Raw genomic sequence first — 12,838 nt, 5'->3', positions numbered from 1 at the left:
GAAGCAAGGGAAAGCAATGACGCTACATTCCGGTGCCAATTACTCTAATCCAACCCCAGTCCAAATCTACTCTACCTTCAGTTCTCAGCTTTAGAGAGACTTCCTTGGCACCTAGGTACAAGTTTGTTCAAATACTCCTTGACCTGGACTTCAGATGCAAATACGTGGGTACTGCCTTTAAAATCTTTTTGCACGGGAGAGTAAGAATGCTTCTGCACCAACATCCTGAAATGGCTTAATGAGTTGTCCTAATTGCCATCTGTGCTAAACTATTACATGGCAGAAGCCGGGCGCACGAAAAAGGATTGACCACTATAACAGCCTTGAGAATATGTCCGAGCTTTCTCAAATATAGCCTATTTTATTAGAAAGTTCCTAAAGTAGACCAAGACAACTCTAGGTAAAGTTTTCTTTTTCACGGCCAGGTGATTCTACTTTTTAAGCATTAGCGGGAATCTGTGGACTCTTTGTATCTCTGTCTCCCAATTCCATTAAGATAGCTCCGGAAAAGCAACCTTAAAAAGATCCAACATGTAAGTCCTAATTTTGTTGCCTTCGGCCCCCTCTACTGTCCCAAGAAACCTCAAGTTATTTCATCTTTGACTGTTTTCAAAATCTTCGATTTGCCACATGATATCAGAAATCTGTGCCTCCTGGGATTCCACAAGGCCTTTGAGGGCCCCTACACCAGATTCCACTGCAGCTGTTCTCTCTTCAACAACCTTGAGCCTTTCCCTGATCTCGGTGCACGTTTCAGTGATTTTCTTCATAGCTCCTTGCATCTGCTCAGTTGCCAGCCATGCCCTTTGACTGTCAGTGCAATTTTCTGACTGATGTTGCCTTATAGAGCCATATATACGTTTTAATGTGGGTTCTTCAGTGTCATCTGGAATTAACTCTTTACAGCTTCTGGTGACACAACCAGGCGATCACCATCTCAATACATTTGCCGCGTGACTGAATAGTTCCATTTCAGAACAGCTGCCATCTGAGGCCCCTGTTCCCCCGCTCCTACAGATGCACTTATTTTCCTTCAGTGTCTTTTGACGTCTTCGCCGTTTCACCATTGACCCTGGCGCTTTAGAGAAACTGCTCTTGCTGGCCCTGGAAAGAGAGGAGATTGAATCATCCTAATTGGAGGTGGGGCTTAGACAAGTGGATTCTGAGCCCTCAGTGAGGGAGTAGAACGTATCCCCCCATCTCTGGAATTGTCTAGGCTGTTATTCAGACCAGAGCCGTTGCCCTTAGCAAGTTCCTTGGTGTCCGACCCAATCAGAACACTCTCTTGTATCACACCTGTTGCTCCCATACTTTCCTCAGCAATGATGTCCTTGAGATTGTAGTAGGGACCCTTAATAGTCATTAAGGGTACTTAATCCTGACTCCTGTGAATGGCCTCCTTCAAGTCGTTGGCTTGGAGGACCCCAACTGCCTGTGATAGGAGTTGAGTCTCTTAGCTTGGAAAGATTACCCTCAAGCGGGCCAACTACCTTCTCTATATCCAGACTTTTGCCTCTACAGTGCTGTGTTCAATAGTGGGTTCTAAGTCACAAGAACCAGTGAGCATCAATTAGGCCATTGTTAACACATTCTCTAGCAGGGTCTGCAAGAGTGTCTGGTTGTTTCAAGTCCAGCATATCAGTCAGCTCAGAAGGCACCCGATACTTTCTGCTTTTGAAGATCCTGGTCCAACACTTCGGACATACATCCCAGCACACTCATCAAGTACTTACAGATATGTGTGCATTCCCACAGAATATGTATGAAAGTGTCATCCTGCCCCCAGTTCTGTCTACAACTTGAGTCTTCCCCGTATCCCATCCGAGCCAGAGCCGTTCTTGAATAATATATTCTGTGTAGACTTTTTAACTGCACTAATTCAAGTCGCAATGAGATTGCAACCTCTCTAGGAGAGGTAAGCGCTTCCATCAATCAATCAATCAATCAATCAATAGGCAAGCGCTTCCATCAATCAATCAATATATTTATAGAGCGCGCTACTCACCCGTGAGGGTCTCAAGGCGCTGAAGGGAGGGGGGTGCTGTTACTGCTCGAATAGCCAGGTCTTGAGGTGCTTCCTGAAGGTGAGGTGGTCCTGGGTCAGTCGTAGGTGTGCGGGGAGGGAGTTCCATGTCTTGCCGGCTAGTTAGGAGAACGATCTTCCTCCGGCTGTGGTTCTGCGGATCCGTGGGACGATGGCGAGGGCGAGGCTGGTGGAGCGGAGCTGGCGGGTGGGGGTGTAGAACGAGAGGCGGTTGTTGAGGTATTCGGGGCCCATGTCGTGGAGTGCTTTGTGTGCGTGGGTGAGGAACCTGAACGTGTCCTCTTGCTGACAGGGAGCCAGTGCAGGTTTCTCAGGTGGGGTGGTATGTGGCTGCGGCGAGGGATGTCGAGGATGAGTCGTGCAGAGGCATTCTGTATGTGCTGAAGTCGTTTCTGAAGTTTGGCTGTGGTTCCTGCCTACAGGGCGTTCCCGTAGTCCAGTCGGCTGGTGACGAGGGTCTGGGTGACTGTCTTTCTGGTTTCGGTTGGGATCCACCGGAAGATCTTTCGAAGCATGCGCAGGGTGTTGAAGCATAACGATGAGATGGCGTTGACTTGTTTGGTCATCGTGAGGGAGGAGTCCAGGATGAATCCCAGGTTGCGAGCGTGGTCCGTGGGTGTCGGTGCAGTGCCCAGCGCCGTGGGCCACCAGGAGTCGTCCCAGGCGGATAAGGATTGTCCGAGGATGAGGACCTCCGTCTTTTCTGAGTTGAGTTTCAGGCGGCTGAGCTTCATCCATTCCACAACGTCTTTCATTCCTTCTTGGAGGTTGGTTTTGGCGGTGGCTGGACCAGTGTTGTGGAGGCGGGTTATTAGGGTCCGGTGGCAGACGGTATCAAAGGCGGTCGAGAGGTCTAGGAGGATGAGAGCAGTTGTATCCCCGTTGTCCATCAGGGTCCTGATGTCGTCGGTGGCTGCGATGAGGGCGGTCTCGGTGCTGTGGTTGGCTCGGAATCCAGACTGGGACGGGTCAAGCGAGTTGTTTGCTTTGAGGAATGCAGTCAGTTGTTTGTTGACGTTCTTCTCGATGACTTTAGCGGGGAAGGGAAGGAGAGAGATGGGGCGAACGTTCTTGAGGTCTTTAGGCTCGCTGAGGGTTTCTTCAGTAGGGTGTTGATCTCTGCGTGCTTCCAGCTTTCTGGGAAGGTGGCTGATGCAAAGGAGTTGTTTATGATGTTCCGGAGGTGGGGTGCGATGATGGCGTCGGCTTTGTTGAAGATGTGGTGAGGGCATGGGTCAGAGGGAGAGCCGGAGTGGATGATGTTCATGACGTGGGTGGTGTCTTCAGTGCTGACGGGGGTCCAGGAGCTGAGGGTGGTGGGTGTGATTGTTGGTTCGGTGGCTGGAGGCAGGGTTTGGGTGCTGAAGCTGTCGTGTATGTCTGCGATCTTGCGGTAGAAAAACGTGGAGAGGGAGTTGCATAGGTCTTGCGACGGTGCGATGTTGTTGTTGCTGGCCCTGGGGTTGGAGAGTTCTTATACGATGTTGAAGAGTTCCTTGTTGTTGTGGGTGTTGTTGTCCAGCCGGTCTTTGAACGATGTTCTTTTGGTGGTGCGGATCAGCTGGTGGTGTTCGTGAGTGGCATTCTTGAGGGCTGTCATGTTTTCTGTTGTCCGTTTGTGGCGCCGGGTTTTTTCGAGGGTTCGGCAGGATTTCTTTGAGGCTTTGAGGTTGTCGGTGAACCAAGTGATTTTCCTCTTGCTGGTCTTGCCTGGGGGGTTCTTGAGAGGAGCGAGGTCATCGGCGCAGTTGGTGATCCATTGTGCGAGGTTCTGGGCTGCGTTGTTGGTGTCAGGGGTGTCGACTGGTGGGTTCAGGCTCAGCGATGTGGTTAGCTGGTCTGTGGGGACTTTGCTCCAGCATCTGCGGGGGATATGTTGCGGGTGGTGGTGGGATGTAGTCTTCTTGAAAGTGAAGGGGATGCAGCTGTGGTCTGTCCAGTGTAATCCGGTGGTGTGGCTGAAGGAGACGTGGTTGCTTGCAGAGAATATGGTGTCGAGCGTGTGGCCGGCGTAGTAGGTGAGGGTGTTCACCAGTTGCTTGAGTTCGAGGTTGGCGAGGTTGTCGAGCAGGGTGGTGGTGTTGCTGTCGTTGTTGTTCTCCAGGTGAAAGTTCAGGTCCCCTAGGAGGATGTATTTGGGTGATGCTAGGGTGTGCGGGCTGAGGAAGTCGGCGAAGGTTTCGCTGAATTGTGTGCTCGGGCCCGGGGGTCTGTAGATGAGTGTTCCTCTGAGTGTGGTCTTGGGGTTGGTGTGGATCTGGAAGTGTAGGTGTTCGGCGGCAGAGATTGCGTCTTCGGCGTTGGTTGTGACACTGATGGTGTTCCTGTAGATGATGGTGATTCCTCCTCCGTTTTGGTTGACGCGGTCCTTCCGGGTGATTTTGTAGCCGTCCGGGATGGCTATGGCGATGTCGGGGGCCGAGGAGGCGTTCATCCAGGTTTCCGTGAGGAAGGCGACTTCAGGTGCTTTGGTATCGAGGAGGTCCCAGAGTTCGATGGCATGTTTGTGGACGGAGTGGAAGTTGAGGAGGATGCACTTGCGGTTGTTGTTGTTGCATTGTTTGGTTGGCGGGGTGCAGGTTCGGAGGCATGTGAATTTGTAGGTTTGGCACCCGAATGGTCCGTGGGTTCGTTTTGGTGTGGCTCGGTAGTAGGCGGGTGAGCGTCCAGAGTAGAGTGCATTGAGGGTGGTGGTGTTGTATCTCAGTCGTGTGTCCTGGCTCCTGCGGGGGCAAGGGGTTCTGGCACTGGGCGCGGTCCAGGCGCAGACGGGCATGCCTTTGGTGCGCCAGCGGCACGCCTGCTGCGCGCAGCTTCTATATGAGGGGCTGTGGGATGGAGGAGCAGCTGGGAGGCGGGAGTGGGGCGGCGAATGGGAGCAACGGGTGGCAGGGCCGCAGGGACGCAGCGGCGGGAAAGGTGACACAGAGGGAAACCGGGGAAAAGTGGGGAGAGGACACAAAAGGCAATACGGGGGAAATAGGGCACAGAAGGCAAAAAAAGGGGTACAAAGGGCACAGCAGAAGTGAAATGGGGATTATAATTAATCATCTAGTCTTAATCATCTAGTTCTAACAGAGGAATCGGAAGCATGATTAATTTGTTTACGGTAGGTGAGCGAAATTGACTTGCTTGGCTTGTATCCATCAGGGAGTCTGTCTTCTGGCGGTGTCACTTCAGGAAGCGACTCTCAAACCGGGAAGCAGGAACATAGAGGGTGCCTAACTTGATAGTATCTGAATATTTCTGACCCAGCAAGGTCATATTCCTGCTGCAACTCGGAAAACTCTATCACTTTGCACCCTCTCCACATATCACCCACCTTTGAGAGCCCAATCAGGTCCCATCAATCAAAGCCCTTGGATTTCCAAAGGGGAAGCTAGCAAATATGAGTCCCACGGAGGGGTGGATTGCATGATTTTCTTATCCCAGCCTAAACTTTTGTGGGTTGTAGGCCAGGTCCAGACAGAATGTGATGTCGGCCCCGTCAACTGCAGAGGTGCGGAATTGGAGTAGAGAGCCTGGGCATAGGATCCCCCCGGTAATAGCAATCTATGCATTCGATATCCCGGGTCATTGTATGGTCTGTATGTGCCCTGATTGATAGCTGCCAATTGCGCAGCCCAGAAGTATCGCTTACTATCTGGGAGACTAATGCCTCCATCATACCATCGTTGCACCAGTTTACGGAATGATAGTCGGGGCGTTCCCCCAATCCAGAGGAGGGCTCTTTTTTTTTTAAACATACTTTATTGGCATTTATTAATCAGCATTGTACATACAATTTGTTACCAAGTCATTTAACGTCTCAGTGACCCTTTAGACTGTCTTACCCATCTGGGCATTTGGTCTCTTCAGAGGAGGGCTCTTTGTTTGCCCTCTATTGCCGCAAAGTACGTCGCGGGGACCCAACTTGGCGAGTTATGTAAAACATACAGGAAGCGTGGTAGGGGCATCATTTTAAAAAGTGCTGCCCTAACTAGTAGGGACAGCGGAAGAGTCTTCCAGTGCTCCACATCACGAGGAAGTTGCCGCAGTGGTGGCCAGAGATTATAATCAGAGAATAACCTGGAGTCTCTGGTGATGTAGCTACCTAAGTATTTGAAACCATCTTTTGCCTCTGTCACTTTACACCCACTGGGCAGGATCGGAAATTGTCCCCATAGCACGTGGATCAACGACTTGGACCAGTGGATAGTATATCCAGAATACCTTCCAAAGGCAGTGAATATATCGAGAACTCCGTTTAACAATGTCCTTGGTGACGCCAGGTATAATAGGATATCATTGGCATAAATGAAAATGCGGTTCTCCCATTCTTCTGACCATTTTAATCATCGCATCCCTGTCTTGTTCCCCTCCCGATGGCGAAGATCTCAGACTTTTTGTTGGTTACTACCACCTAGGTCAATGGGTCAGTGTATAGGAGCTTCACCCATCCAATAAAGCCTCGGCCAAACTCCATCTTCTCCAGCACTGCGAAGAGATAGGGCCATTCGATCGTATCGAATGCCATGGTGGCAGCAAGGAACACCACCTCTACATCTTCCTCCAAGGTGTGTATTATCCCAAGAACACCGTGAAGTCGGCGGAAGTTCAGGGCTGTATTCCTAGCTGGCAGGAAGGCAGACTGAAACATCTATAGGTTTGCCTTCCTTGTGAACAACCACCACTGTGGCAAGTCACTGATCCAGGAGAAGTCGACCGATCTCTCAGCTCTCCTCAAACATCACCTTGAGGTAAGGGGCGATCCCATCTGATTTCAATTTATAGAGTTCTATTGGGAGGCCGTTGGGGCCCATTGCCTTTCCAGACTCTAGGAACTTGATGGCCCCCGCTATTTCGTCTTTTGGGAGTTCACTATCCAGCAGGTCACAATAAACTGCCCACAACATAGGAAGCCTAATGTCAGCAAACAATGCCCTTGAGTCCTCCTTCGAATGAGTGGAATGGGATTCATATACTCTAGTGTAATGCTTGGCAAATTTGTCTGCTATCTTTTGCGGGTTAGTGATCATTTCTCCTGTCTCGAGTGTAAGTTCTGTGACCAAGTGATTGGCGTGGTCACGACGATCTAGCCATACAAGTAATTTGCCTGCTCTTTACCCGAGCTCCTATATTCTGCCGAGTATGTCTCTGTAGTTATTGTTTTGTATTCATTCTTCTTTAGATTGAGGTTATGCTCTGTTTCAGGGACCCTAGAAGCGTTTTTCTCCTTTCTCGCCCCGGCTATTTGGGAGATTGCCTGCCCACGGACCACTGTTTTAAATGCCTCAAAGAGCGTAACCGCCGAGTCCACAGTCCCCTCATTATCCTGATAGTAATGCTCAATAGCCTGGGTGATGTTTTGCCTTATAATGGAGTTACGAAAATGCCACAGGTTTATGGGAGCTACTATCCCCTCTTGACCCCTCTCACACTCCCATCTGCACCCATATTGGGAGTGGTCTGAAATGCCAAGTGGCAAATGTCTAATTTCTGCAATGTGTCCCACCTTGTCTGTCGGTGTGAGGTTGAAGTAAATGCAGGAGAAGCTATTATGCACCCCGGAGTGAAATGTACACTGTGTTTTGGTGGGATGGCGAATCCGCCATTCGTCTGCTAGATCAATTGCGTTCAGGAATGTGGGCAGAACCATCTGTGCTGGATCCAGATCTCTGGGAGGACGCCAATCCCATCTACCACATACCACTGAGTTAAAGTCTTCACCAAGCGTCAGTCTCCCCTCTGGAAACTCCGTTATAGTGCGTCTAAAATCTCGTAGTGCAATTGCTTGTAACCCTGGGGGGAGGTATACTGATACTAGAGTTAATTGCCCTCCCTCCCACTTCCCAGACGCCGCTGCGTATCTACCCAGCTTATCAGTCCACGTGCGCTCTATTGACATCGGGAAGGATTTACACACCAATATGCCGACACCCTGTGACCCTGAAGTGAAAGTGCACCACTAATCTGAGCCCCACATGTCCAATGCCTTACATGTATTACCAACCAGGTGTGTATCCCAGAGCAACACCAAATCTGGGGCATGTCGCTTTATGTACTGAAATACAATGCCCCTCTTAATTTTATCCCCTAATTCATTTACATTCCAGGAGAGTAGTCTGCATTGTTTCTCAACCATTGGGCCTGCTTTCACCTCCCCTGCAACGCTCCACCCCTCCAACCTCCGCCCTGTTACTTTGGCGAACATCGATGTTCACCCCGCTGATCAATGGCACCTCCAATCAAGCATTTGTTGTTACACATGTGCCATCTCTCCCAGCTTTGGCTACAGACTTTATTTGTCTGTATCGTAACAGAACTAAAGGAACTCTTGATCCCCAACTTCCCCCCTCCCTGCACTCTGCCTATGTCCCCAATAGTGCAGAGTGCCTGTCGCCCCATCAAACTAAACTAACAAGATTATCGGGGGTGGCGACACCCTCCTCAGCCAGCTTATGTATGTCCCCATTCTACGTATTCAAACATATTTAGCGCTACGAGGCCCCCGGGTTGTTTGAGCTTAATAAAACTCAATTAATAATAATAATAATAATAATTTAAACATATATCACTTAGCGTGCATAATGTCCTCTGTTTACAGTAATTAAAGGCCAACATGTTCACTTCCTCCTCCTTGTTGGCAGATTCAGCACAACCGAGCGCTGATATTGGTCCTCTGGCACGCTGGCCTTCTTATCCTGATGGGGTATTACCAAGTCATTAGTATTATCACCTTTATGTAGATCAAGTCAAGATTATTAGCTGCAACCAAAGAAAGTTGAGCGAACGCCTTGAAGGGACTTGGCATGAAAGCATGACTCATGGGACCCCATTGAGCATCTCGCTTGACTGCTTCAGATTTCATGGGGTAGACCTGCAGATGGCCAAATTCGGGACAGCACAATATCAGAAAAGTGATGGAAAACAGTTAAAAAGAAGTTATGGTTTCCTAAACACTCGGCCCAATTCACAAAGTGACTGTCGGCTTGTAAAGGTACGAGTGCGGAGTCTTCGCACTCGTGACGGAATCTCTGTACCGCAGCGCTCCGTGCGGAGATTCCATCCAGACATCTGCGATTCCACTGCGAGTGCGGAGACTCCGCACTTGTAACTTTACGAATCGTAGGTCCCTTTGAGAATCGGGCCACTACCATTTTAATGTATGCTGATAAAAACCTTTGGATTTCAGGTAAAAAACACCAGTTAAAGTACAGTGATGGTTACGAACTAAACTAAAAAAAAAAAGAATTCTCCAGTTATGTAAGTACATATGTATATGTGTATCATACAGTGGCAGCCGCCCTGTGTAGGTGTGGTTCAGTCACTCTTTACCATTAACTTTTTTTATATGCCTATTAACTTTAGCCCCCGTAGATGGATCTGCAATCTGCACCAAATTTGGCAATCAAGTAACTTAGCCAGCTAAGGGCTAGCATGCCAGTTTTCATGAGTCCGGTACAGGGGGCAAAGGTTAAGGTAGGAAGTGAAAAGAGATTTGTTTTGCCATTTTGATTCCTACAGAAAATGTTGCTGAAGACCATAGCAAAAACCATTAAACAAATAAATGCCAAATTGGAAATTAAAATATAACTTTACTCAAAAAGCGAAAGTGTGCTATTGTGTCTTTGGTGTAAACCCATTCAGTTATTTTGGAGATAAAATAAAAGCCTTTAAAAAGGTGCCACATGGCTGGAAAGGGTTAACACGTGTATATCTCTGCTGTTTAAAACTGTGATTCTGAAAATTGTGAATCTGGAAAGTCACACTCGATTTTGCCCGAGGATTTGCTACTTTATCTGCAACTTAAAAAAACACCCAGGTTTTTTTTTCGTCTGGAAAAAATAATTCCACAGAATTGGGAAGACACCATCAGATGTGCCCGACCACAGGGTGATGTGGGTGACTTGAAACCATGGAAAATAGTGAAAGAAAACAAACAAATGGGTTCAACATTATCAAATCACAAATTTTATGAAAATCCTAATCATGTGGACACTTCTTTACGATCAGAAAAAGGCACCATTTTGTGTGGAAAATTGCAAATGTCCTTTGCAACACGATGAATTTTTTCTAAAACTTCATAGTCACTGTAAAGATCATGGAGCATGGAAAATATAAAGCCAAAAATTGTGGGAGAAAATGTATTTCTGCTGGATTCTTTATGGGATAAAAAAATATGCAAAAAAAGTTTTCAGTAAGAACACTATCCTGCAAAAAACTTTTTGTTTTTAACACATCATGTCCCGCTAGAGCACCTGGGTCATGTTAAACTAAAAAAGTTATCAAACTTCAAAAATGATGTGAAGTGCAAAATTTGCTAACTTCATAGGCAAGGGGCAGAATACACATTTAGGTGTATAAATATAAATGTGAGTGACAGCATTACTGTGAACCGACTCCGAGGTTTATTGAAGAGGTTTCATAAAGATCCATTCTTGCTAAGAACACGCGATGCCCACCTCCCTGGAGGCTGGTTTCAGCTTTTACTTTTCTGCAGCACGAGCACAGGGATGGAGCAGTGACAACTACTAATATGTTATTTTCCTGACATGAAACACTTTTGGAAAATTCCTTTCCCTACTATCGGCCAATTTACAACCCGTGGAACATTGTTGAAATCACAATTTCCTAATTGCTTTCCCATGCATTAAGTTGAAATACATAGTCCAGTGAGCTCATGCAGGTGTGAGGTGTGCACCCATAGGTGTCCCTCCCTGCTGCATCACACATTTCTCAAGTAGACACTGCCATTTGTGTGTGCATTTGACAGCATTTTTATCAACATTATGACTTTTTTTTAAAACACGTACAAGACTTTGAAGTTGGCAGGCTGAAAAACCTAAGCACTGAAATGGTCGGCTAACCCCAGCTTGGTGTTTTTTTATAGGCCTGTCCCATTCTGGCACTAGCGCTACCTTTGTCTTAATGGTGCCAAAAATAGGGCCATGCGACTTCAGAGCAAGCGCCCCCCATGATGTGGTCATTGTGCATAAAACACTGCTCTGTAGACACCCCCTTTAGAGTGTTTGATGGGAGTTCAATGCTAGCTGAGCGGTTGGTATCTGTACAGGGTCTGCAATCAAGGATGACAATAATAATTGTTTTTGTTTGTGAAGTTAGGCCCAGCTGTGAGCAAAATCTCTCCCCAGCTTCAAGTGAGGTTGTGTGGAGTTCCTGATTTTTGCTATTCACAACCTTTGTGCAGTTTCCCACTTTACCTTTGCTTCTCACACACACCAATGTCATTTTCATTGACTGAAGCCGAGCAGGAAAATGTCTGGATTCGCATAGGAGAAGAAAACTCTGATTTGTAATATATTACGTAAGCAGAATCATTTTGTTGGTATTAAAAATGATATATGCAACATAAACTGTTCTACAGGTCGTGAATTATACACAAATCGGGTAAAGCAAAATGTTTTGCAAACCATGCAACCTTGTTATCAATAGCCCTTTGCGAGGTGAAAAAGGATTTTTCCATGGTCCAGATTAAGACCAGCCCACCAAGCGACTGATGCAAGCCAGTACCATATTGCTATCAACAATCGTGCTGCCTTTTATTTTCAAAGGTCGAGCACTGTGTGTTAGTTGAGTAAGGATTCTATATGATGGTAAAACTTGCTAAGGATTTGTACAGGGGTCTTGTCCGGCAGCGGGGCACTTGAACTAGGGTGGTCCAAGCAGGGTTAGATAAGGTACCACGAATAGAATGGGTCATCCTTGCAGTCTTTGAAGATGTACTCAGTGGAATTCATTCACGGGATGAGCCCTGGTCATATAAGATCTAGTTGCGGCTTCTGCTGGTACAGCTGACCATTCCCGCGTGCTCAAATTGAGATTAAATAGAAAGTCCATCAACTGTTGGGCTCTATTTCAGCGCTGTGCGAGTCAGGAGGTTTGATGCCACTAAAGACACCACCCAGCCCTCCAGACTTTACCATTGTTTGTGAGCCTGTCCTCCTTCGAATTTTACAGTACAAAGTTGGGTCCAGAGCTTTGAAAGAGGCAATGAGCTTCTTCCGTACCATCCCATAAGTTTTTTTGAGAGCCGCTCCTGTGCTTTCTCTGATGAAGTATTCTGCAGTGGCAGAACTTTCTCTCACTTTACTTCTTACTTCCCGCTGTGCCCATTCTCAACAAAACTTAAATGCTTTAAGAAGTAGATCAAATAAGGTTTATTCCTTGAATATAAAATACCTTTAGTGACTGTAGTACAGAACCCAGAGGCTCACCTGTGCCACTCTTTGAAACAGCACTGTGGTCCCTGCTGGGTCTCCGGTTCATAAACTAGGATTACTGTGCCTGATCCATGTTAGGCCTTTTTAAATATTATCCCTGATTTTCCTCCCTGTCACTCGCTGTCAATTGGTTTCTTGCGTTGACCGAACTTCCGGTGACTAAACAAGTCATTAATTTACAAGGGTACATTTTAGCGTTCATGCTTGCCATTTCACACTTACTCAGGTTTCATATTTTTTTGGTCAGTCGCCACAATTCCTGAAGTATGGCATCTTCAAGAAGCATTGCTATTTCAATGAAATCATACTCACTTTTTGATTGCAAACACCGTAAGTCCTATACTGACATTCCTCCTCTTGAATTGTTCATTCAGGATGTCCAGATTGTATGTTCCGTCCCAGACGATTGGAGCAAACCAAGGAGTAAGTGTAAGGACATCAGTTCTCCTGAAAGGTGACAACACATAGTATTTACAACATCATTGGCTTACAAAAGCATGACAAGAGTGTAGGAGAGTGGGGTCTGCAATCCTATGGTCACCCCCGATTTTTTTGCTTCACTGGTTTACGA

The 12,838-nt window shown here is 47.2% G+C and overlaps 1 protein-coding gene across 1 annotated transcript in view; it reads right to left on the bottom strand.

Moving 5' to 3' along the window:
- The window catches only part of LOC147717958 (histo-blood group ABO system transferase-like), a 145,368-nt gene that overhangs the window by 99,917 nt on the left and 32,613 nt on the right, over nt 1-12,838 (bottom strand). Inside the window, exon 4 of the mRNA XM_086919898.1 lies at nt 12,580-12,714. Within this exon, the coding sequence (XP_086776024.1) occupies nt 12,580-12,714 (135 nt within the window). The remainder of the gene's footprint in view (nt 1-12,579; nt 12,715-12,838) is intronic.

Source organism: Lissotriton vulgaris, chromosome 5 (genome assembly GCF_964263255.1).
Source record: "Lissotriton vulgaris chromosome 5, aLisVul1.2, whole genome shotgun sequence".
Taxonomy (NCBI): domain Eukaryota; kingdom Metazoa; phylum Chordata; class Amphibia; order Caudata; family Salamandridae; genus Lissotriton; species Lissotriton vulgaris.
The sequence above is the reverse complement of the archived record's forward strand: the minus strand, read 5'-3'. Positions and strand labels throughout refer to the sequence as shown.